At 45.7% G+C, this 23869-nt stretch overlaps 1 protein-coding gene across 1 annotated transcript; it reads right to left on the bottom strand.

Annotated features, from left to right (window-relative positions):
• Positions 1-1086: 1086 nt before the first annotated feature.
• LOC146812927 (zinc finger BED domain-containing protein 5-like) lies at positions 1087-18384 on the bottom strand. Its single transcript, XM_085615230.1, has 3 exons — positions 16732-18384; positions 10658-10710; positions 1087-1162 (listed from the first exon to the last, which is right to left on the bottom strand). Exons 1-3 carry the CDS (start codon positions 18382-18384, stop codon positions 1087-1089), a joined length of 1782 nt encoding a protein of 593 aa, XP_085471356.1.
• Between the last annotated feature and the right edge of the window lie 5485 nt (positions 18385-23869).

The following is a 23869-nucleotide window of genomic DNA, read 5'->3' as shown; positions in this document are numbered from 1 at the left end:
TGTCCTCTCCCTTCGCAGAGGCAGTGCCCTGTGGGGAATGCTGTGCTGCCTCCTGCTCTCTCTGGGGCCCCCACCCCCATCCTTTCCCCTGTCAGCTCTCCTCTGTGCTGCCTCCTGCTGTCTCTGGGGCCCCCACCCCCATCCTTGTCCTCTCCCTTCTCAGAGGCAGTGCCCTGTGGGGAATGCTCCTGCTCTCTCTGGGGCCCCCACCCCCATCCTTGTTCCGGGACTGGCTGGTGGCTCTGACTGAAGAGATTGTTTCTCTTCAGTCCTGGGTCAGCGCAGGAGCTCGAGCTCCGTGCAAGCTGCTTTGTTAGAGAGAGGAGGCTTGATTTAGAGCAAGCCTCTCTCTCACAGCTCTCTTCATTTACTGAAGAGTGGGGGCCCCCCGCACCGCGGGTGCTGCGGGGGTGTTTGTTACGCCCCTGCTAGTGCCGGGACCTTGCTACAAAGCAACACTGCGGTGCACGCGATGGTAGTTTTATACCAAGTGGTTCAGACTAAGGCGGGTCGCTGGAAGGAACATCTAAAGTAGGGGTTCGCAGTGAAGATAGAGATTGTCCTGGGGAGAGGCTCACACGGAGGTCTGAGCGATAAAAGGAAGGTCCGAGCCCTAGGTGGGTGGAGCGGCACCAGGTGTTGCTCTGGCATCTAGGGGGCTTCCCTGGGGGAAGTGTTGCCTAAAGATATGATTTTTAGGTTTCACCTGAGCCAGCGCTTTAGGTTTCGCCTGAGCCAGCGCTTTAGGTTTCGCCTGAGCCAGCGCTTTAGCGCTGTTCTGGCGAGAGTTGTAGTAAGCGGGATTTGGAAGTGCAGATTAGTGGCTTTTCAGGCCTCCAAATACAGTGCATGTGCGCCGGGCGCGCGCACCATTTGTCAGCCTGCCTGATCACTTTCGCGGTCGCTTTGATGTTCTCAGTGAGCCGCGCGGCCACAGAGAACATCAAAGCGGCCGCAAAAGTGCTCACCATTTGCCACCCACTCCCTTATCCCACTTCCTGCTTGTTCTTTACAGTCGGATGCAGTGCGCATTGCACGCTTCCCAACAATGACACATTTTCAGACATCTATTTCTGCCAGCCCCGATCACTGCTTTGTCGCTTCGCTTCCATTACTGGCATTATTTTTAAGAGTGATGATATCTGGTAGTTCTTGTTGTAACCTGCAAAAGTGGTCAACAGGCGCAAACATGCCTGTTTATAATCAACCGTTTGCTAACAGTAAACCTTCATGACAACCGCTGCAAATTTACTCCTGACAAGGACAGAAATAAACCTGTTTTAAGGGTGGGAAAAGGAACCACCCCTGCCACACTCTTTCAACCTTCTAAACATTGGTGGGGGAAAGTTATTTCTTCATGGGGACAAATATTTTACCTGGGGTGAAAAAGTAATAAAGTATTCAGTGCATCTATTTATTTTTATGCATGCGAAAATCTAAACGTGCCACATTTAAGAGTACATGCATGTTGACACACATGACCGTTTCGACGCTCGCAGCTTCCCAGTGGTGCTTCCGGAAGTGCTTTACGAATTCCGGAAAGTTCGAAACTGGCTTCACAGAGATGAGTCTCTCCAGTGCTTGAAATGGAAAAACAGAAGTGCAGGTACGGACCAATGTATTTATATGTATGTAAATGCGGTTTAGGAATTCGGGTTACTCGGTTTTTGGCTTCACGCACAATGTCGTATTTATAAACACAGAGGATGGGAAAGATATCACTATAGAGATGGTGCATCCAAACACGAAGGCACAACAGCTCAGAAATGACGTTATTTCTATGTATCTTCTGCACGACTAGTACGTAAACTACTCCCTGCATATGATGATGCAATGGCCCCATCTTGTGGATGAATGATGCATACCAGAAAATGTTGTGTGGCGGGAATGCAAATTGAATTTGTCCCCTCTGCCGCTTGTGTTCAATTAGTACAGTTATTATTGTTTTAAAAAAAAGACAAATTTGGCATAAAAAAATGTCACGATACTACTGGTCATTTGCAGAACCCTGGGTACTCGGCGCCTCTTTGCCCCCGGCCTTTTCTAGTGGTGCCTTCGCGTGCTGGTGTGTGGTCAGGGTTGGATTGGGATAAAAAAACTGGCCAGGTACGCAAATAAAAGTGGGCCACATTTGCATATTCCTTTTCCGCTGAAAACTGCTTCGGTGATTTTTTTTTTTTTTTATTTTTTTTTTTAAATAATAAATACGGAGGGGGGTGGGGGGGTGGGGGGGAATGCACGGATTCGATTACTCTGGTGAAACACACCTGAAAATAAGTGAGGCAATTTCTGCTTAAGCCCCCTGCCCACGCTTAATATGCATACATTAATGGGCCGGCTCAGCGAGAGAAAGAGCGACACCTCCGCCCCTTCATAAAAGGGAGGTAATTGACGCTTACCTACCTCCAGAAAGGCCACTCAGGCACTCACTGGGCCGCTGGCGACATCAACCAACGCAGAAACCACCCAAATCCCCCCCCCCCCCCCCCACTGCAAAAAAAAAAAAAGAAAAAAGCAGCCCAAGGCTAGGGTTCGGATACCGGCCCCTCTGGCATTGCCTGGGTGCCCCGTTGCCAGGCGGTCACCGGCTGCGCTTCACTAACGTGCAGTGCGGCGCTCTGGTGACACGCCTGCAGTCGGCAGTGGTTTGTCCCATACCCCTGGGGTCTGGCACCCCCTCTTTTCCGTGCCTGCATCTGGCAGTGATGCCCCGCCAGCAGCAAAGCTCACTTGGCATGAAGTCACACACGGCAAGGCCGTGTGTACTCAGTGTGGCTCCAAGCGGCACAGCCCACGCAAGCACTGCTTTCCATGCCCTGAGCCACTCGCGAATATATATCTGGCAATGTTTGCAAAAAGTGCCCCCTCCCTTCAGTACACACTCGTATGGAGACGAGATCCACACCTTCTGCGTATTTTACAACTTGTTTACAATGCAGAGTTGCAGAGTTCAGATGAGAAGGGTATACATCCTTAATCTGTCGAAGACCTAGAAATCATGGCTAAATAAAGACATTTTGCCTGCAGGGTGCACACGCATGCCCTCGTTTGCTGACCGTGGGCTGCCATCCCTGTCACAGGTTTAGGAGGTAGAGCAGTGATGGCAGCGTACTGTGTTATTTGAATCCATAGTCATGACCGAACCTTTTAAAGTTGAGCCTACGAGAGCGTAAGCTTTAGGTTGCAGAAGACCTATTGTGAACCTTCACTGTGCTTACATACTGATCATTGCTTACCATTGGTTGGCTTTATTGTCACTCATTTGCATATTTCTTATTTGATAGCTTGCCTTCCTATTTTTGTGTTTGTCCCTCCCATTGGTACGCCTCTTTACGGTCCTTTTGATTGGCAGACTTGTATCCTTGCACTGCTTACATTCAGGTAAGTACTTTTTTCTTTTTCCTTCAGCACTCTTTGAGAGTGCATGTGTTTTTTACCTCTCTCCCCATGTAGTGCTTGCCTTCCCTCAAGCCCCTCCCTGCGCTGTGTTACTCCCAACCCTTCCCAGGCTGTCTGTAAAATCACAGAGTTGGTATTTTTGCCTGGCTATGGTAGAAAGCAGACTTTAAGAGTTGTTTCCGTTTTATCTCCTGCATTCTAAATATTGTATGAAAGCACGAGCTTTGACACACAAAGGCTTTTCTGGCACTGGGGGAAGAGCCATCTGCTGCACTTACTCAGCTGGTGTGTGAGACAGAAGGTGTACTTAGCATGATGCTTCTCCTTGAGGCCCATACATCGGCTCCCAGGGCTACTAGAGAGTAAGAAATGGCTGAATCTTATGGGAAATAAATTGGGCCCTGGGAAGCATTTCCCTTTACATTCTGGCACTTCCTTATTCTTTATAAATTCTGTTCAGAGATTCCTGAGGGAAAATAATTTGATAAATAACTCGTACCATTTAACAGTTGAAAACACTGAATTCAATGTATAGTTTTGTAATACAATAACCGTCTGCAGGTCGTCGTGCCAGCTCCCCCTGCGACAGTTCTCCTGTCCAGCTTTCCCGCAATCCACTACCCTCTGCTGCCTTAGATTTGTGCCTCCTCTGCTTGCTTTCTACAAGTTTTTTTAACCCACTTCTGCCCTCTATTTTTGCCTCACTCTTTCCTCTTTCTGCTCGTTTATGCCCTTTATTATTTGCTCTTTAGGCTAATTTCTGCCCGTTATTTTTGCTCTTTCTTTTCATTTCTAACCTTTATTTTCCCTTCTACTGCTCGTTTCTGACCTTTATTTTATCTCTTTCTGCTCTTTTCTGACCTGACTCATCGGGGAAATCACATCCACAGCACCCCGATACCCCTAGGGGTGACAGTGCTGCATTACACAAATGCTGGTTTATTGGTTCCCTCATTATTTGGATTTTTCTTTTCTTTTGATGTTTTTTAAACAATACTTTACAAACATTGGCAAAGCCAATGGCTTGGCACTTGCATTAGAAAGAATAGGCTTATTGGCTTCACCAATGCTTGTTATCTATGGCACTGGAATGGAGCCATACCAGCCCCACTTGGGTAAAGTTCCACTTCAAAGTGCGAGATATGTGCACTAACGTCCGTAGCGCATGTTATGCATGTACATGTATGCGGTCTTTTTGGTGCATACAGTGTGTAAGAGGGAGCCAGAGTAATGTGGGGTCACGGGTTCCATTCTGGACGCCTCTATGCTGTTCCTCTGCACAAGATGGAGGTGCAGTTGTTTTCTCAGACAGAGGGAGATTTATGTTGATATTAATGAAGCTAGAAGGAATTCTAGGGACTGAAGTGGGGACATGTGCTCTATTAGAAGTGTATTGAGGCCCCTTTGTTGAGGAAAGCTGCCGATTAATTACACTGAGTTCAGCTATTTGGCAGATGGTGGAGGTGAAGGGTGGGACTGCAGTCAATGCCGAGGGTGCAAGGGATCTTATAGTTGAGGCATCTTTTTATCTTCTCCAGGGTCTGTTCCTGGTGCGGAAAGCTCACACCTCTTTTTGCCTCTGTTGTGGGTTCTCCACGCTGGAGAGTATCCTGCTGTGAGGAGCATCATTCTACACAAAGGCTGTGTCAGAAGAACAACCTAGAGTACACTTGAAAGAAGCGCTCAAAACCCTTTCTGGGAGGCCGATGGATAATCCACACCCCCCATCTGCTGACCCACTTATTGTTCCAGTTCCAATGGTTAATTTGTTAAAAAAAAGAAAGTCCCAGGGCTCTTGTCTAGAGGCAGCTTGCACCAGCCCATTTCTCCTGTTAGCACCGCCGTAAACAGAACCAACTACTAACCATGAGAGTGGGGAGAGGATGCGGCGTAATAGCCAGCGCGGCCAACTTGGAGCTGGGGAACCAGGTTCGAGTCTCAGCGTTGGCATATAATCCTGCGATACTAGGCAAACCACTTAATCACCCTGTAAATGAATGTGCCCTTAACTCGTGCTTATGAAAAGTGCTGGTGCTGAGGATTAAGTGTCGGTGCTGAGCACCGTAAACCACCGGCTCAAATTAAGCACTGTCCAGTTTCAAGTTCTCTTTGACCAAGGAAAGGAGTGCTCTGCAGAGGATTCAGATGACTGCTGTGCAACCAAAGCTAGTTTCTGCCTGACAGCTAGCTTCCCAGCAGTAAGGGGGCATCACTAGAGCCTGACATGAAAGAAGGAGCTGTACTCCTGAATTGTCATTCCGGTCCCCCTTCCACACCAACTCACAGCTTCAGTTCACTCTCCTCAACTGCCCCGGTTTGCCCACCTTCAATTCCTGTCTCCCACAGCAGCCTCAGCCCACTCTCCACCCTGGTACCAGCCCCTTTATATAATTTCTTCAGAAGCAGCAGGTCTGGCCACAGGTATTCCCTCCCATCCTCGCTCCACAACAGCTGTTATGAAGGCCAGCAGGGCTCAGGTGCAGGGTTTTTAAGTACTGCTGGAGCCTGTGATCAATTCCCACACCTGCACCGCACCGTCGGCCTGCGGTCCCCACTTTATTCCCACACCACCTCAAATCCTCAGTTGCAGTATTTGACCTCAAAGCTTATTGTGCCTTCTCCCCCTACTGTAGCCTTTGCCCTCCTGTACCACATCAACTTTCCCTCCCGTTTCGGACCCACAGCCTAAGTCTGATCCCACACTAGCTTCTGCCCAATACTCCTTCCCGTACCATTCCACATCTCAGTAGATTTCCACTTTTGGACTAACCCCGGCCCTGTAGTTGTGGATGGACATGGATAGGTATTTAGAGTACTGCGGGAAGAGCAGATTTTCGGTGGGTTCATTTGTAGATATATGTGCATGTTCATAAGCGTTGGGTAATTTTATGCCGGCTGTGCGAGAGGCGCGTCTAAGTGCTGGATGACGGTGAGTGGTGTGGGTGGAGGAAGAACAGTGTGAGTGCATAAGAAAGGTGTGTGCTGTAAGTGTGGGTGAGATTTGTGAGTGTAGGGTGAAAGGTGTGTGTGTGTGTGTGTGTGTGTAAGTGCAGGGTGAGTAGTGTGCCTGTGCGTGAAGTGGGTGATCAGTCTGCTTGTGTAAGTGGAGGGTGAAAGTGAAGTGTAAGCTGTGTGAGTATTGGGTGAGCAGAGCACCCATGTTAGTGCAGAGTGAATTGTGAGCCCAATGTAAGTGTAGGGTGAGCAGTCACTCTAAGTAACTGACCATGCCATTGATGGTTGGGATGTAGAGTTTCAGGTGTAGCTAAACTTTTTGAGGTGTCAATCGGGGATTTAAAGGAGAATAAATAATCAGGTGATCCTATAACAAAATGTGAACCTTTTAGACATGTGTAAAGTTACTTTTCTAGAGGTGGCGAGCCGCTGAAGGCCAGAGACTGATTCTGAGCTGCGGCTCAGGAAGAGCTTCTTGGCACCTTAAGTCAAATATCCATGAGGCTTCCACCCTCCACCATATATCAGTCTATAAGCCCCTCCAACTTCACCTGGTGACTAAATTGTGTGACATCAAAGCACAAAACCTGGGATGAAATGTGGTTTACCGGTTTGCCAAAACTGTGTGACCTTAGGCAATTACCATATTTCCCTGTGTCTCCTTCACCTTTATTGTCACATGTGATAATGCCTTTAAAAAATAAACTCAGTTTAAGATGTACACTCTTGAAAAACCTCATTTGTATACGTTTTCACAAACTTCAATGTAGGTCTATGTGTTTTAAAACCCTGAGCAGGGCAAACGTGACAACTGACTGGCCTCTTGGTTCACTACGTCGTCATCAGGGGAATGAATGCTATAAAGTTTAGAAACTGTGACTTCTGATAATTGCCACTCAATGCAGCCAATCACTTGTGTTTCTGGGGTATGGGGGTGATAAGTGTGCCCTCTAGCGTGCTGAAGTTAAACGCTTTCACATTAAAGGAAGATACTTTTTGGATTTTGTTGAGTCTTTAGCACATTTTACTTGAAGATGTGATTTGCTTTTTTAGCAAATTTGGGTTGGGGGCTGCCCGAGATGGACATGCCAATGCCCCCACTCCTCTGCCTAATTCAACAGTCATTTTCCCTCCCCTGAGAGGCAGGTGGGGGCAATAGCCCCTCAGGGGCAGAAAGCACACTAGGCACCAGGGATTTTTTGTATGTATACAGGGGTGGGGCTGCCCAAAATGGGCTTGCCAATGCCCCCACCCCCCAAAACAAATTCCAGTCTTTCTGCCTCCAGAAGGAAGATGGGGGCAATAGCCCCTAATCTGCATTTTGGGGGGCAGAAAGCTCACGAGGCACCAAGGATTGTTTTGTTTATGGGTGAGGGCTGTCTAAAATGGGCATGGCAATGCTCCCAACCCCCCAAAAAATAGTCAGTCTTTATGCCACTCCCGGGAGGCAGAAGGGGCATTAACCCCTGATCCCGGGGGCAGAAAGCACACTAGGCACCAGGGATTGTTTTAAAAAAATGTATATAGGGTTGGGGGCTGCCCAAAATGGGCATGCCAATGCCCCCACCCCCCCTCCAAAAAAAAATGCCACAGTCTATCTACCTTCCCCAGGAGGCAGATGGGGGCATTAGCCCCTTATTGCCCATCCGGGGGCAGACAGCACACTAGGCACCAGGGATTGTTTTTTATTTTTCAATGTATATAGGGGTGAGAGACTGCCCAAAATGGGCATGCCAATTCTCCCCCCCCCCCACAGTTCCACAGTCTTTGTCCCCCCTCAGGCACATGGGGGCAATAGCCCCTAACTTGCCCCGAGTGAGGGCAGAATATACTTAGAAACTCTGCACAACTTATGGTGGAGACATCAAAATTACCAATTACAAACCGACCTGGTTTTGCAAGGGTTGGCATCTGAATTTTTAGCCCCAAGGTCGGTGGCCATCTAGTGAAACCTACCAAATCCACACATTTCAACTAGACACCCGGGGGAGGTCCAGGAGGGTATAGCTTACGTGGATCCCCCAAACTTTTCCTGCCCAGAATCCCCTGCAAACCTCAAATTTAGCTGAAAAAATAAATAAAAAATCATGTTTCTGTGTGGGAAAGTTGTGGGATCACCTGGTCGACACAAATTTCCCACCACCCAGCATTCCCCCAGGTCTCCTGATAAAAATGGTACCTCACTTGTGTGGATGTGCCAAGTACCCACGACAGGCAGGGGCCCACAATGTATTGTGGAGACATCAAAATGACCAATTACAAACCGACCTGGTTTTGCAAGGGGGCAACCTGCGTTTTTGGTCCCAGGCTCAGAGGCCATCCAGTGTAACCTACCAAACCCACACATTTCTGAAAACTAGAAACCTAGGGGAGTCCAGGGAGGTGTGGCTTGCATGGATCTCCCAACATTTTCCTACCCAGAATCCCCTGCAAACCTCAAATTAAGTTTTTTAAAAAAAATCCCATTTTAAACACTTTTCTGTGTGAGAAAGTTGTGGGATCACTGGGCCGCCACAAATTTCTCACCACTCAGTATTCCCCCAGGTCTCCCGATAAAAATGGTACCTCACTTGTGAGGATGGTCCAAGTACCCGCGACCGGTGAGCCCCTGTGCAAAACCAGGTTGTTTTGTGATGGGTAATTTTGATGTCTCCACAATACATTTTGGGCTCTTCCCTGTCGCAGGCATTTGGCCCACCCACACGAGTGAGGTACCATTTCTATTGCAAGACTTTGGAGAATGCGAGGTGGGTGAAAGTTTGTCGACCGACGCAGATTCCAGAACTTTCCATCACAGAAATGTGGGGAAATTTAAATTTTTTAATTTTTACAAAGTTTGTGGTTTTCAAGGGGCTCTGGGTAACAGAACCTGGTGAGAGCTACACAAGTCACCCCATACTGGATTCCCCTGGGTATCTAGTTTTAAAAAATGTAGAGGTTTGCTAGGTTTCCCTAGGTGCCAGCAGAACTAGGGTTCAAAATCAACAACTAGGCACTTTGCAAAATATGTGTCCGTTTTCACTGTAAAATGTGGTGTGTCCATGTTGCCTTTTGGCACGTTTCCTGCCACGGGCACTAGGCATACCCACACAAGTGAGGTCCCATTTTTATCAGAAGAATTTGGGAAATGTGGGTTGGGTGGAAGTTTGTGGACCCACTCAGATTCCGGAACTTTCCATCACAGAAATGTGGGGAAAATGTGTTTTTTTGCCACATGTGTTACAACAGTGCAGCCTCCAATACCATCAAGAAGACCATAAACAAACACTGGCGCATCTTAACGTCCGGAACATTAGACTAGCTAAAACCTAGGTTTGCCAACAAAAGAAGCAAGAATATACAGGACCTCCTTGTACACACAAGACCAGCACCAACACGGATAGAAAGTATCACCGTACTAACAACCTGGGGCCTGACTCCTGTGACCTAATTCCTTCCAATTATGGTCACCACAGCGGTATTTAACTACATCTCACATCCCTCCCGTTTACCATTCAGGATCGGAAGAACTGCAGCAACGCCCGCAAATGAGGTAAGACCTCAGGCCACTCTGCCTTTAATGCTACAACCCTCTCAACATCCATTGGTTTTTAAGAAAATACCAGCCATCAAAGTCCTTCTTTAACGTTCACTTAATATACTTGTCAAAATATTACTCGCAGGACTGTCAATTTTTCTGGTGTACCAAGGAGGACTTCAGCCTCCGACTAAAGATAGAATTTCTAAATACAGGATGGTTGTGAAAATTTACGCTCGTAACAATCAACACGTACCTCACCGTAATTATGGGGATTATTGTATGTTTTCTCTGTCACCACGGGAGGGCAGTATTTTCCTAATAATGACACCATATAAACATTCTCTACTATCCGAAGACACAGGGATCTGATGGAGAAGTTATCTATGAATACTATGCAAGAAACTATACTTGTTGCCACTTTAAAAACTCACTAGAGCAAAGGCACAAAAAATAACACTCACCTTAGAATCACTGAAGGACTTTATGCAAAATGTAACACTCACGTGTGTGCGAAAAATAACGTACTTAGTCTCATGTAGACTGATCACACTCGGCTAACAAAAATGTTCCTGAACCGTGTGGTGACGATTAACAACTTGGAACACACCATTCCCTTTGTCTCCGCAGTGCGGGCATTGGTTAAAAAGTACCACTATAACCACTGAACAACGATCCATACTGATGACATCGACATTCATATACATAATATAACCAACACACCTTCTGTTGAGGATGAGGTGTGTACTTATGGGAATACAAGACTTACCCTATGAAAAAACTCACCTCAGACTTTTCTGTTCTCGTTCCTTCTCCTTCTTTCCTGAAAGCTGAACATGCTTTCAAATTTACACAGAACTAATGTGTGTGTCATTATCTGGGATTTTTTAGAAGAAGCCAAACACTGCATAAATGATCGTGTTATGTACATTATTATGTTTTTCGTTTTTCTTTGTTAGTCATAGGCAAATGTTGCACCTATGACCGCGTCAGTGATGAGCTACCACGCTCACTGACAAAGAAGGGTAAGTGAATGTACTCGCCCTCTTCATTGCAGAGGTATTCTGAAAAAAGACCACCTTTCACACCAGAGTCCTGAAGAAGGCCACCTGACCTGCAAGAGCAACTCTTAGGAGGAAACATGTCGATCCCACACTAGGTGCTGTGGACCAGTTACTAATCCACTCAAGCGCCACAATTTCTTTTAATCATATCCCTTTCCTGAGTAATAAAACTTCTCTAAAAGGGATTAGGAGATATTTTTAATCACTAGTGACTTTTCATGACTGCAATCCACACAGACAGTCTCCCTCCTGGTGGAGGTTGGTTAATCAAATCAAATCAAATCAAACTTTATTCGGTTGTTGAGAAAACATCCATAAAAGCACAGTATAATACAATTATAAACATAAGCAGCTGATTAAAATTTTTCCTCAAACCGAATCTCCAAATAAGGAAGTAATCTAAACTCAAAATTTTGCAAGCTACGACAGTAGGAGGATAGTATACTTTTAAAAACAAGGAATATCCAAGGCCTATTACAGGGGCAGCAGATTCTAAAACCTCAACAGTCGAAAGGCCATTGTTCATCTCGAAAAAGATAGATCCCATGCTTACTCCAGGTTCTGCCTATGCTTAACAACCAATTTCAGGAAAACTGCTATCGATTTAGCATAAGGTTCAGCATCTAAACACAGAAGGGCGAGAAATGCTGGGCGACACCTACGTAGACCCATAACTTTCAAGATTGGAACGAGCCACTGTTTCCTCATATCTTGGTTAATCACTTGGACACCCGAACCCTCAAGTGATTACAACCCGATGACACTATCCAGTTTACCACATGAGCAGAGAAAAAACATATACCGTGCACTGTGAAAGTGTGGTTGAGGGGCTTCAATACAATATGCTTGGGACTCTGGATTGTTGACACTAGTGATTAATTCCACTAGGATTGTAAGTCTATTCATTTTGGAAGCTGAATGAATCTCTGCTTCTCTCTCCCTCATTGTAGGAGAGTGGAATCTGACTAATGGTTGCCCCCAACTTTTTGCCTGGTATTTAAGTGGTTTTTGACTAGTCTGGCTGGGATCCTGCTATCCAGGACCCCAGCCTATCTGCTTTCTCCCTAAAACTGTTGTGAGTACTCTAGGTACAAACATAATTGGATGCTGGGCATGCCCTACCAGTCCCTTGTAGATGGTACCCTAGGTACCCAGGGCATGGGTCCCCCAGTAGGCCTACCAGGGCTGCAGCACTTATTGTGCCACCCTGGGACAGCCACCCAAACTGACACCACCAGACCACTACTGTAGTCTGGGTAAGGTGGTGCTAGCACCCCTTACAGGGATGTAGGTACCCTATATCCCATACCATTACAACACATATACTCTCATAGGTCACCCCTATGGCAGGCCCTGGTAATCCTACAGGGCTGGGTGCTGAGGTATGTGTGAGGGGGGACCCCTACGTGAGTAGGACCTCTCTGCAACCTTCGTAAAATCGTTACTGGGTTGTTTGTAGTGTAGCCATACCATATACTCTTAACCGCATTATAAGTTATTGCGTCATCGCTGTAACTTGGGAATGGCTACACAGAACCATATCGTGTTTGGTGTCAAACATGAAGGAATCATACCCCCAGTCCAGCCATGGGCATGGGGGCACGATTCCCCCTTGCTAGGAGGGTGATATGGGACAAGCGGTAGAATTTAGACACCAATTTAAAAGTGCACATGTACCACAAAATGGCTACTGTCCGCCACCTACACGACTCTGGCTGGCTGTTGCTGGGGAAAACCCCAGCCTCGCCATCTGGACAATAGGGCTCCTGTGGCAGGGAGGTGCCAGCACCTCCCCAGACAGGATATGTGGATTGGAACAGGGTGGGTGCACCAAATGTCCATTCAGAGTTGCACGTAGGCAGCTGCAGAGCCCCAATTCTGCATACACCGCCTGGAACCGGTTCAGGGGCATCCTGCCCCTCGCCCAGGCGGGAAACACACAAAGGGGAGTGGGTGTAGCCACCCTTTCCCGCCTCTACTCTGATTGGTAGGCTCTATTTTGGACCATCCCCTAATCTTGGGGATATATGGGAATAACTTTGCCCTAGAGCCTTAGATTCGTACAGGACTTCACAGAACTGACCTTCGACGAGCTGCTGCCCAGCTGACTGAAGAAATCTCCCTTGGGATAAAGGAGTTATCCCCCTGCTTGGCAGGCACCTAAAAGACTGCAAGATACCCGGTTGGAACTTCGCTGCTCTCACGAACTTCGACGCCTTCCATCAACCTTGAGGTGGGTCTCCAGTGCATCCCAGAGTCCTGTGAGCGTGCCCAGCAAGTCTGAGCACCGTGGACCACGTGGGTGCCGAGATCCCTGCATACCCCGAGACCCCGGCCACCTCTTGCATAGCTCACGACCCCGACCAGTGGGGAAGTTGTGCTTTGGCCCATTTCCGAACCAACCTTCAAGCAGCATCCGTGCCAAAACTCAGCTCCGGTGGCCCGTGGGAGCCCTTTTACGCACTCCATTTTGCTGCCCTCCGCGGTCCCTTGTCTCTCGACTTGTGGGCCCTGACGGAGGAAAACCTACCTTTCCAAGAGTTCCCCTGGTTGCTCCAGGCCTGCTCTACGCTCCCTGCAAAGGTGAGCACCCTCAGACCTCGTGGGTCTGCACCAGCAGCTGCTTTGTTCATCTTGCGTGGGTTGCGGTTGCCAATGCTTAGTGGATCCAATCGGGACACTAACACCGCAGCGACCCTCAGCCGACGTGGGACAGTCGCCCTCCAGAAGCTGGCCTTCCTTGAAGCCTCCCGGAGCCCGTGACTGCAGAGCCCAGCTGTACCTTCCACACCTGAAGCACCCGACATCCACGAGCTCCTTCCTGTGAGCTCCCTGGTCACTGTGCTGTGACCCAGACTCTGTCCCCTCTGCTTTCAGGTTCACCTTTATCTTCTCTTCAACTTTAATCTTCACGACTTCAACGACGCTTTCAGCTAGCAGCAGTTTGGACTACTTTTCCATAGAAAATCAGCCCGCGACCCGACACCAGAATCGACCTATGCACCCGGCTTCCCTGGGGCAGGTAACAGTGGTACTTCGGTACTCCCGTGGTGGTGGGCTCTCCAAAGCCTTAAGTCTCAAGCCTTAACTTTGTACTGTTGTTAGAAGTGTCCTTAAACCTTAATTATTCAACCGCGACATTCTCCATAGGCTAACATTGCGATCCCGGTAGCAGCTTCTCGCACTGCACACGCCTCCCGTGGGTCCCCTTCCTCTTAACTGTGGGTGGATTCTGAAGGGGCAAGCGATCCTGAATGCCCTAGGCATTGCCTGTAGAATTGTCGTGGTTCTTATACCACTATTTTAGTATATGGTTTGGTCCCCCCCTGGGGCCCATTGATTTCTGTGCTATTTATTGTGTTTATAAATGCTTGTTTGAAGTGTAACTTTGCCACTAGCCACATAAAGTGACTGTGGGATTCTGTCTAGAATAAATACATATATTTTATATATATACCTGTGTGGGCTACTCTTTCATTTGGATATTCAAGAGGTTATTATGGTAAAACAATAAGCTTAACACTCCTTCAAGACTTAGCCTGAAGGCTGCTCTCCACAGCTACCACTAGGATAGCTTTCTTTAAAGGTTGTCTTAAACCTATCATCAATAAGAGTCGAATTGGACTGGTGCAAGGTGTCCCTATAACTAGGAACAGCATATGCCAGGCCAACTTCTCACACTCATACTTACTTAAAAATAGAACTCACCAATTAGAAATGATCAATCATAATCTTGCTGTGAAATGATTGTCACAAAGGAAATTAAGGGATTGTTCTCAAGAAATCAACAATGATGACAGACTGCCATTAAGTGGAGACAAAGTGAACTAACTTGTCAAGCGCAGCGCTCAGCCATCGTCACTACTGTCTTTGAGTGCGTCAGGTTTGTTATAAATGCCACGGCCTGATGAGGGATAGGTGCACTTGGTACAGCGGGGTTATTTCCTGACTGGGTGACTGTGAACTAACCGCTGGGGAAAATTATTAGCCAGAAATAAGCCTTGGTAATAAACAAAATCTGAAATAAATGATCAAATGATAAAAACAATATTAGTCAAATAAATTTAGGGGACCACAATGGAGCTAGGAAAAATCCTCAAGAAAGTACTTGAAAGGGAATATGTAACTGTGGCACTTGGAGAAAGAACAATATACTTTTGGCACGATTTTACACAGTTTTTATTATTATTTTGTTTTATACAGCGGTAGTATTATCTTTTCTCGGTGGTCGTCACAGGCGGAAACGTTTGACTTGGTCCTCTTTTTCTGGTCTCAAGTCGTCCCTCGGGAAAAGAAAATAGGAATGTATGAGGATTTTGCCCCCTGCTCTTTTAGTGTAGGGAAAAGGAGTGAAGGGATGTGTTCGGGTCACCAATTGCCACCCCCAGTGTAGCTGCTCTGAAGGTGCCAAATACTATGTCTGCTGCAATATTTGGCCTTTCCTCCTTGCTTTAGAGAAACTCTAACCTCCTCCCTGCTACACCGGAGTCTCTCCGGAACCCCTCTGGAAGATAGCCTGGAAATGGGCACAGACCTCTGATAGCCACGCTCCTCCTGGAGCAAGACGGGTCAATCCGTGGTGCCGGATGGGGTCCGGCTCCATCTCTTTCTCGACTCTCGGGGAATTGGCTTCTGCTACACGGGTCTCTGCTCGGGACGCGACAGAGTTCTCTCTTCCTGTGTCTACTCCGGCGTTTCTCTCCACCCCGGATGCAGTGTTGCCAGATTTTGAGACCCACCCCAAGCCCAAAGCTGCTCAATATAAGCCCAATCCAGCCCAACGCAGATCAGTTCCAGCCCAAAAACCAGGCCAAATTTGAAACGCTCAAATTTGGCAAAAGTAGTCTTCAGAAGACATTTTAAGGATGTATTTAAATTCTATTCAATATATAGATAGTGGGAGGTTAACTGGGCACCTGTTTTAATAGATACTAATTAGACCACTTAAGGCACGATACCTGAACGAGACTGAATTTTGCAACTATACACACGACGACAGACCGAGATTTTGGTTCTGTCAGTGGACGACTATTGAAAGCTATTAGAGCAATATATGAATATCTTCGCTAATATACGTTCTGGGTTGGAATTATCACCACATTTTAAATAGAAGAGGACAAGTGACATTAGAGCCTTGAAAAAGTCACAGGTTAATATTCCCCTGTGGCGATGAAACACGTGTTGGCTGGCTAAGGACTTGTACGAATAAAAGAAAAAAGAGGAAAAGAATAAAAGAAACAAAGAACCTCATCACTGTTTGCTTTGTGAGTAAGTGGACTTACGTATGCTACTGCTGTCATTTGTTTAGGAAATAGAGTAACATGTGCTGGGGATTTCAATTTCCTGTCTTTATAGCTTAGGCCAGTGGTTCCCAAACCCTTGACTCCTGAGGACCCCCACTGAATCACTACTGGAGTCCGGGGACCCCCAAGCAATTTTTACAATTTAAATTTCAAAAAATTAAAACAATAATTCGCAAAAAATACACAAACAAGTACACACCAAACAAATACTTGCATTACTAGAGCTTTTATTATTTTATCTTGAAAAATATGCAAAAATTAAAACATTTTAATGGGAAGGATGGTGCTGCATCTCGGCGACTAACTTTTCAATGTTTGGTTTTATTTCGGAAAGTTGAATCCTTAGGTCAGATTCTACATTTTGCAAGCGATTTCTGTTCTTATTTTTAAGGTACATAAGATTTGAGAAAGTCTTCTCACATAAATATGTGGTGGGGAAAGGAAGTAAAACCTTAAGTGCCTTGTTTGATAATTCAGGATAATCAGTTCGTACTTGCAGCCAAAAGTTTGTCAGACTCAGAGACTTTTCCTTGAATTGAAGTTTAAGTGCACTATCTGTAGAGATTTCAATCAAACCGTTTTCTTCAGATGCTGTCAGCCCCATTAAATTGTCAATATCTACATTAAAAGGATCTTTAATCCAGTTTTTGCTTTCATCCGGAAGTGGAAAGTACTGACGGAAACTACACCGCATATCTTGGAGATGCTGGTTAAAAATTTCTAAGACTTTGTTCGATAATTCATCATCAGCAGATTCCAAGAATGTCTTCAGGTTCTGAAAAGAATCAAAATGTCTTTGTGTTAAGCGACGAGCCCATAAGTCTAACTTTTTTATCATTGCCTCAATCTTGTCTTCAACATTAAAAATTGTGATACCTACTCCTTGCATCCTCAAATTGAGTGCATTTAAATGTGTGAAGATGTCTGCCATATATGCCAGCATAGCTAACCAATGGTCATGTAAGCGCTCACCAAGTGGAAATGGAGATTCCAGTTCAGTGACAAAAACTCTGATTTCATCTCTTAATTCAAAAAGGCGAGACAAAACTCTACCACGAGACAGCCATCGGACTTCTGTATGCAGCAAAAGCTGATGATGATCACTATCCATGGACTGACAAAGCTGTTCAAAAAGCCGTGAATTTAGTGACCTAGCTTTGATAAAATTTACAATTTTGACGGACTCATTCAAGACCTTTTTTAATTCCTCTGGTATCTTCTTAGTGGCTAATGCTTCTCGATGAATGCAACAATGATGCCATACAACTGAAGGGTTAATTTCCCTTATTCGTGCTACAAGTCCAGTTAGTCTCCCAGACATGGCACGTGCCCCATCTGTGCTGATTCCTATGCATTTGGACCACTGAATTCCATTTGATGTCAGAAAGTCATTTAAACTGCTGAAGACCTCTTCAGCAGTGGTATGTATCAAATAACGACAGAACAGTAAATCCTCACAAATGTTCCCCTCAAAATCGTATCTAACGTAACACAGGAGATGAGATTTATTGGCTATGTCCGTACTTTCATCTACTTGTAGGCTATAATGCAGACTTTTACAAATTCTTTCGATCAACTGTTCCTTCATGTTGTCTGAAATGTTGTCAATTCGCATTTTTACACTGTTGTTAGATAATGGCACCAAATGTAAATCTTTTGCTGCTTTTTCTCCAATCATTGCTGTCACCATGGCTTTAGCAGCAGGTACTATTAGTTCTTCAGCAATTGTATGCGGTTTTCCAGCTTTTGCTATGAGCATGGACACTTCATATGAAGCTTTCAGAGCATTTTCATTAACGGAGCCCGTTGCAGTTTTCTTAATTATTTTTCTACTTTTTAGGAGCTCTTGCTCTTTATTCTTGAAGAATTCTATGGATTTAGTCGCATGCTCTTTATGCTTGGTTTCCAAGTGTCTTTGTAATTTTGAAGGTTTCAGGGCCTCATTTGACAAAGTTTCATAGCATAGCATGCATTGTGGTTGCTGTTCATATTCTGAACCTGAACATGTGAAACCCAATGATAAATATTCACCATCGTACTTGCGAAACTTCCTTTTCTTTTCACTTAACTCCCTTTGTTTTGAGCATGATGGCCCATCATTGATGTCTTCAGTGGATTTTCGCTTAAGGTTAAGCCAGCGATCCATCGTCGTTATGTTTTTTCGGATACCCACAGCTGACCAGCATATATTGAATCACATTCGGTTATGTGGAATAATTTTCTAGCAAAGCTATTTGGAAAAGCACATATTTAGACCTTCACTACTTTACCTACTACAGGCTGCCCTCGTCAGATGTTTCCAGACTACATATGCTTTGACGTTGAGAGATTAAGCAGCACCTGTAAGAAGATTTTAACACTGTATGAGCACTGCTTTCAAGGAAAAGACAGAGGACACTAGCAAATCATATGCATGGATATGGCAATTTTATGTATTGTGGGTTCAAGATAATTCCATTTGCTCAGTTTAATTAAACATAGCTCATTCACTGTGAAAGCAGTCCATTGTTGATTGCACAGAGAGGTTCGCACAATAGTATGGGAAAACATGACCAGGCTTGGAGTTAAGCGAGAACACTTCAGAAAGTCATTTTGTCTGCTACACACTGGCCGTAAATGTGTTGAGGTTGTGATTAAATTCAAACCAGGATGCCACAGTTTCCTATGTGGCTTGCTGGCAGCCATGGCACATGGCATGAGCAGCTGATGTGACACCGAGAATAGTAATTAAATCATACAAATACATGCCAACATTTTAGAAGAGGAAAGTGGGTTATTTTAAAAAATATATATACTTGGGAGAAAGCATTTCCTCCTTTCACATACATTGAAGAAGAGGAAATGTCATGCGGGAGACAGCCTGAATCAGGTCTATTGGAATGTATGACTGCAGTGGTGCATTTAGCAGTACAAGGCTTCTGCTCTCAGCCATACCAAACACAAGGAGATGATGGACGGAGTGCTGAAACTTTTTGGACACTCCCATACCCCCCCAGTCACAGATCTGGGTTGAATCCATCATCGTTCTTTAGCTCACTTCGTCACCCCAGTTAGGACCCATTTGCATATGACTGGGTCCAAACTGGAATGGCATGGTGAGCAAAAATACGATGGATTTAGGCCCAGATCTCTGTACTGGGGTGAATGTATGACATTGTTCTGCATTCTGTCCATCGATTGTTGTTTTGCGCTGTTCTCTTTCACTTCCATGAGGCTGATAACATAAATAAAAAGGAAACACTTTTTAAATGCATGCATACGCTTTTAACATATGCATATTCCATCAAGGCAGGGCTGTGTCTCCTGCGGGGGAAAGTACTCAGTGTATGATGTGACATTGTGATGACAATCACGCTGCACCTGCTTCGGGTAAATACAGTTTTCAGAATGAGGATTATCAACATCATTACACGCATTGATTGCATAATGTGCCATGCAGAAACCATTTTAAAATAAACCATTTTAAAATCAATGCAATAATTTGGAGTGGACTATACTTGCAGCCACACTTTTCATGAAACCAACCCTGACGGCGGGAATAAACCATAATGTCACTGCTACTAGCACACAAGCTGATCGCTCGTCACACACGAGAAGAATTATAGAAAGGCTGCTGCTAAATCATAGCTGCCAAGGTTTCAGATTGCGGTGTGTGATATTGTCATAAATACAGTGTAATTATGAGTGACATTTCAGTGACTATGAGTGACACTTGCTCACAAGCAAAATAAAGCAATGAAGATGAGGGAAACATAAATACCAGAAAATACACCAATTTGAGCAACAAGACAGGCTAAGTTAACTGCTTCAAAGCATAAGAAACAATTCATTTATCAGACCACATTAATTCCCAACTTTTTTCTGTCGCGTTTTACTTTTCCAGCCAGAATAGCGTTTTAATCAAATCCATATTACATTTTCATGCTAGCAGTTAGTCATTTCACTTGTAACACTAAAACACTGAGCTGCCCTGCGCCTGCAGATTTACTGTGTTTGAAATATTCAGATCATGATAATATCACTCTCAACATTCTACAAAAGGAGTGCATGAATATGCCAACATTAAAGTAAACAGACTTTGAGAGCAGCAGCACAATAGCAGTCTGTACACATTGCACTGACTGAGGAGCAAGCAGACAAGTCATAAAGTGCAAATAGGTACAAGTTACCAGGCATACGCAAATGGTCACCAAACTCAGACTGAGTGATCATAAGCTAGAAACAGAACCCTATCAAACAGATCTAATGAGAGAGGGCAGAATCCGCCAGCAGCTTGACCTGCAGGAACGTCTGAGAGGCCTTTTTTCCAAATCTGTCCTGAATAAAACCTTATTTGTTACTATCCTCAATCTGAGACGAAATTTAAATCAAGCAAGAAAAATGGGGCACGATAAATAGCATCTGTTTTGAGTTTTTGGAGGCTAACATGCAGACTGTGGTACTTTGGTACTATAAATAGCACACTTTTCCCCTGTAAGTTTACGGCAGGTTTGACCGTCCTAAATCTTAAGAAGGGTGCAATATTTAACATACCTGGTAATTACATACGCAGTGAATACCACCCAATCACTGCGCAAACAGGGCTTACCCAGAGGTGGGACAATTCCAACCAAATTGTAATGTATTTAGTAAGTACCAGAGGCGCAACTGGAGCCAAATTTCGTGGGGGGCAGGGGGCTAAGAAAACATTTCGGGGGTGGGGCTGAATGTTAAGCAAAAGGCAGAGTGGAGCTGCAGGGTCTATTAGAAGGGGTGAAACAACAGTAAGGCCTCATTAACGTGCAAATAGTCTTTTAAAGACCTGTCAAGTGCTCAGGTGCGGTCGCATCCCAGGCTGACACACACACGACATAGGCAGAGTGGAGCTGATTTGGGGGTGGCTGAATCTAGTTTAAGCAAAAGTCAGAGTGGAGCTGCAGGGGCTCTTAGAAGGGGTGAAACAACAGTAAGGCCTCATTAACGTGCAAATGGTCTTTTAAAGACCTGTGAAGTGCTCGGCTGCGGTCTCATCCCGGGCTGAGGGCTGACACACACGACATAGGCAGAGTGGGGCTGATTTCGGGGGGGGGTGGCTGAATCTGGTTTAAGCAAACGGCAGAGTGGAGCTGCACAGGGCCGGCTTTAGTGCTGGTGGCGCCCTCTGCAACAATGTTTGTTGACGCCCCCCCAATGACCACCTCCACCACGGATTCTCTCACTAGCACCCTTTAACAGTGACCAAGTCTCCATAACCACACACTCTCAGATGCATTGAATTAATACGAGTGTAGGCCCGGGTGTCCGAGCACTTTGCATCACACACACATTACACAGAGACAATCAATCATACGTGTGTAAATCAGTGTATAGGAAATATTACATAAGAGCCAAAGGACTGAAAGTGTAGGAGTCACATGTCATCCATACTGGTAGGCAGTATAGTTTAAGAGTGCTTGGTGTGGAGAAGCACAAACTCAGAGTCGAAAAAGAAACAGCATAGTTGGGAGTTTTCTTTAATAATAAGAATCGATTTCTAGCCAAATTAACCCTTTTTGCAACATTAATCAATGTTCTAATATTGTATACTTTGCAGTGTGTATGCAGTGCAGGATGAAAGTTAATAGCTCACTATTCTATGTTAGGAATTTAAGTTATAAATTGCAAGTAACAAAAGGATGTCTCTTTTGAAAGCAGTAATATTTGATCTGTTTATCATACCCACTCTGTAATCTACTTGGCACACGTTCTTTGCAGCAGGCATATTAACCCTCTGCACTAACTTCACAGAAGTCAAAACCTCAACTATACAAAATGCTCATCTCTCTCCAGGAAGATAATTAATCACAGGAGTTTTCTTGACATTTATGTGAGGCCTGGTAATTGCCGGCGGAAATAAACGCTGCAGCAGGTGCTTCTAATCTAAAAAGCATAATAAACTTTCAAACACGGACCCAGGAAGCCAGCGGCCAGTGCGGTGGCACCGGTCGCACCGCCCTAAAGCCCACCGGCCGCTGGCTTCCTGGGTCCGTGTTTGAAAGTTTTTTATGCTTTTTAGATTAGAAGCACCTGCTGCAGCGTTTCTTTCCGCCGGCAATTACCAGGCCTCCCATAAATGTCTCGTAACACCCATTGTACTCCCGTTGTGTGTGTCGGCCCTCAGCCCGGAATGAGACTTCACCCGAGCACTTCAGAGGTATTTAAAAGCCCATTTGCACGTTATTGAGGCCTTACTGTTTCACCCCTTCTAAGAGCCCCGCGCAGCTGCGGGGCTCTTGGAAGGGGTGAAACAGTAAGGCCTCAATAACGTGCAAATGGGGTTTTACATACCTCTGAAGTGCTCGGGTGAAGTCTCATTCCGGGCTGAGGGCCGACACACACAACGGGAGTACAATCGGTGTTGCGCGACTGGTACACCCGGCCTACACACGGCGTCCTAATTCCCCTGGCCGTGCCCAACAGGTGTAAATGTAACATTTTTAAAATTAATTATAAAGAAATAAACACTCACGTGCTGTAGTAGTGGTCCGAGGTGCCGGAATGCAGGTATTTAGCGAGGCGAAGCGAAGACAGGGCATTGGGCGGCAAAATGCTCCTGGGCTGGCTGCAGACGCGAGGGAAGACGCACTTCCGTGGGAGCGTGCGCGTCTATAAAAAAATAAGCCAATCACCCTTCAGCTTCCCCGGCCTAAGCTGAAATGGTGATTGGCCCGCTTTTTTTTGGTCCCGCCGCCCCTGCGCTGTCATTCACAGTGCTTGTATGCTTAAATGCTTCTAAATATTTAAAAATAGCTGACTCGAAGGCACTCCAGTTCGCGGACCCCATAGTTTGGGAAATGCTGGCTTAGGCCACAAGTTTTGGGGAGGCCGGGGGTTCTCTCCACCCTACAGCATATGCACCTTAGTTTGGCGTGCGTGCAAATCCTGCATTTCCGATCCGTGGTGAGTTGCACTAGTCCTGCTTAAACAAGGCCAATGGAGGTACCAATGGGTGAGGCGGACTGGCCTCAAGGGACCTGTGACATCAGTGACAGTCACTATTGCTCTAGGGTGTGCTGCTTCATAGGCCTACCTGCAAGACTGGAGGTGAACTTCAGTCTGGATTGTGGTGGACAGACCTTCAAGTTGCTATGACGACAGAGCTTCAAAGCTCTAGCTAGGGTTTCTAAGGTCTATCATGGGAATGTGCTTCCTCAGGAGAGCGGCCTGGTGGACTTTTCATGAAGACTGAACCTGGTTCCCCAGTACCAAATTTGGCAGCTCTGGCCATAGTGTCACATCCTTTGTCCCACTGAGAGAAACTAGCACTGCCTTCAGCTACATCCGAATTGTGATCCGCATTAAAAACCTGGATGCAATTCAATTCAAATTATGCACAAGAGCAATATGCTGCCTGGAAATAAAGTTACAACATCCTGGAGCTTCATACAGAACGCAAGATTAAATAAAGCATGTGAAATGTAAGCAGAGCAACATGGTTATTACCTGGCTTAACACTTTTATACTCATTTAGAAATCAATGAGTGTTTTTGCCTGAAATGTTAAGCACGTGACTACAGGGCCCGGCAGGGACCCGTTTCAATGTCCATTGCTTAAATCCTTACAAAACATAAGTAGTACGGTTTAAAAAGACAACATCCCTGAACACAGAACAG

Source organism: Triturus cristatus, chromosome 7, assembly GCF_964204655.1.
Source record: "Triturus cristatus chromosome 7, aTriCri1.1, whole genome shotgun sequence".
Classification (NCBI taxonomy): Eukaryota; Metazoa; Chordata; class Amphibia; order Caudata; family Salamandridae; genus Triturus; species Triturus cristatus.
Note: the sequence above shows the minus strand (reverse complement) of the source record. Positions and strands in the feature narration are given on the sequence as shown.

What these genes read in the sequence shown, in the direction of transcription:
- LOC146812927 (XM_085615230.1), bottom strand. Translation starts at nt 18,384, where the DNA reads ATGGATCGCTGGCTTAACCTTAAGCGAAAATCCACTGAAGACATCAAT. An exon ending in TGACAAACTTTTGGCTGCAA is followed by an intron (nt 10,711 to 16,731) that starts GTACGAACTGAT and finishes TAAATTTGAAAG; the next exon opens with CATGTTCAGCTTTCAGGAAA. An exon ending in CGAGAACAGAAAAGTCTGAG is followed by an intron (nt 1,163 to 10,657) that starts GTGAGTTTTTTC and finishes CCACTTTTGCAG; the next exon opens with GTTACAACAAGAACTACCAG.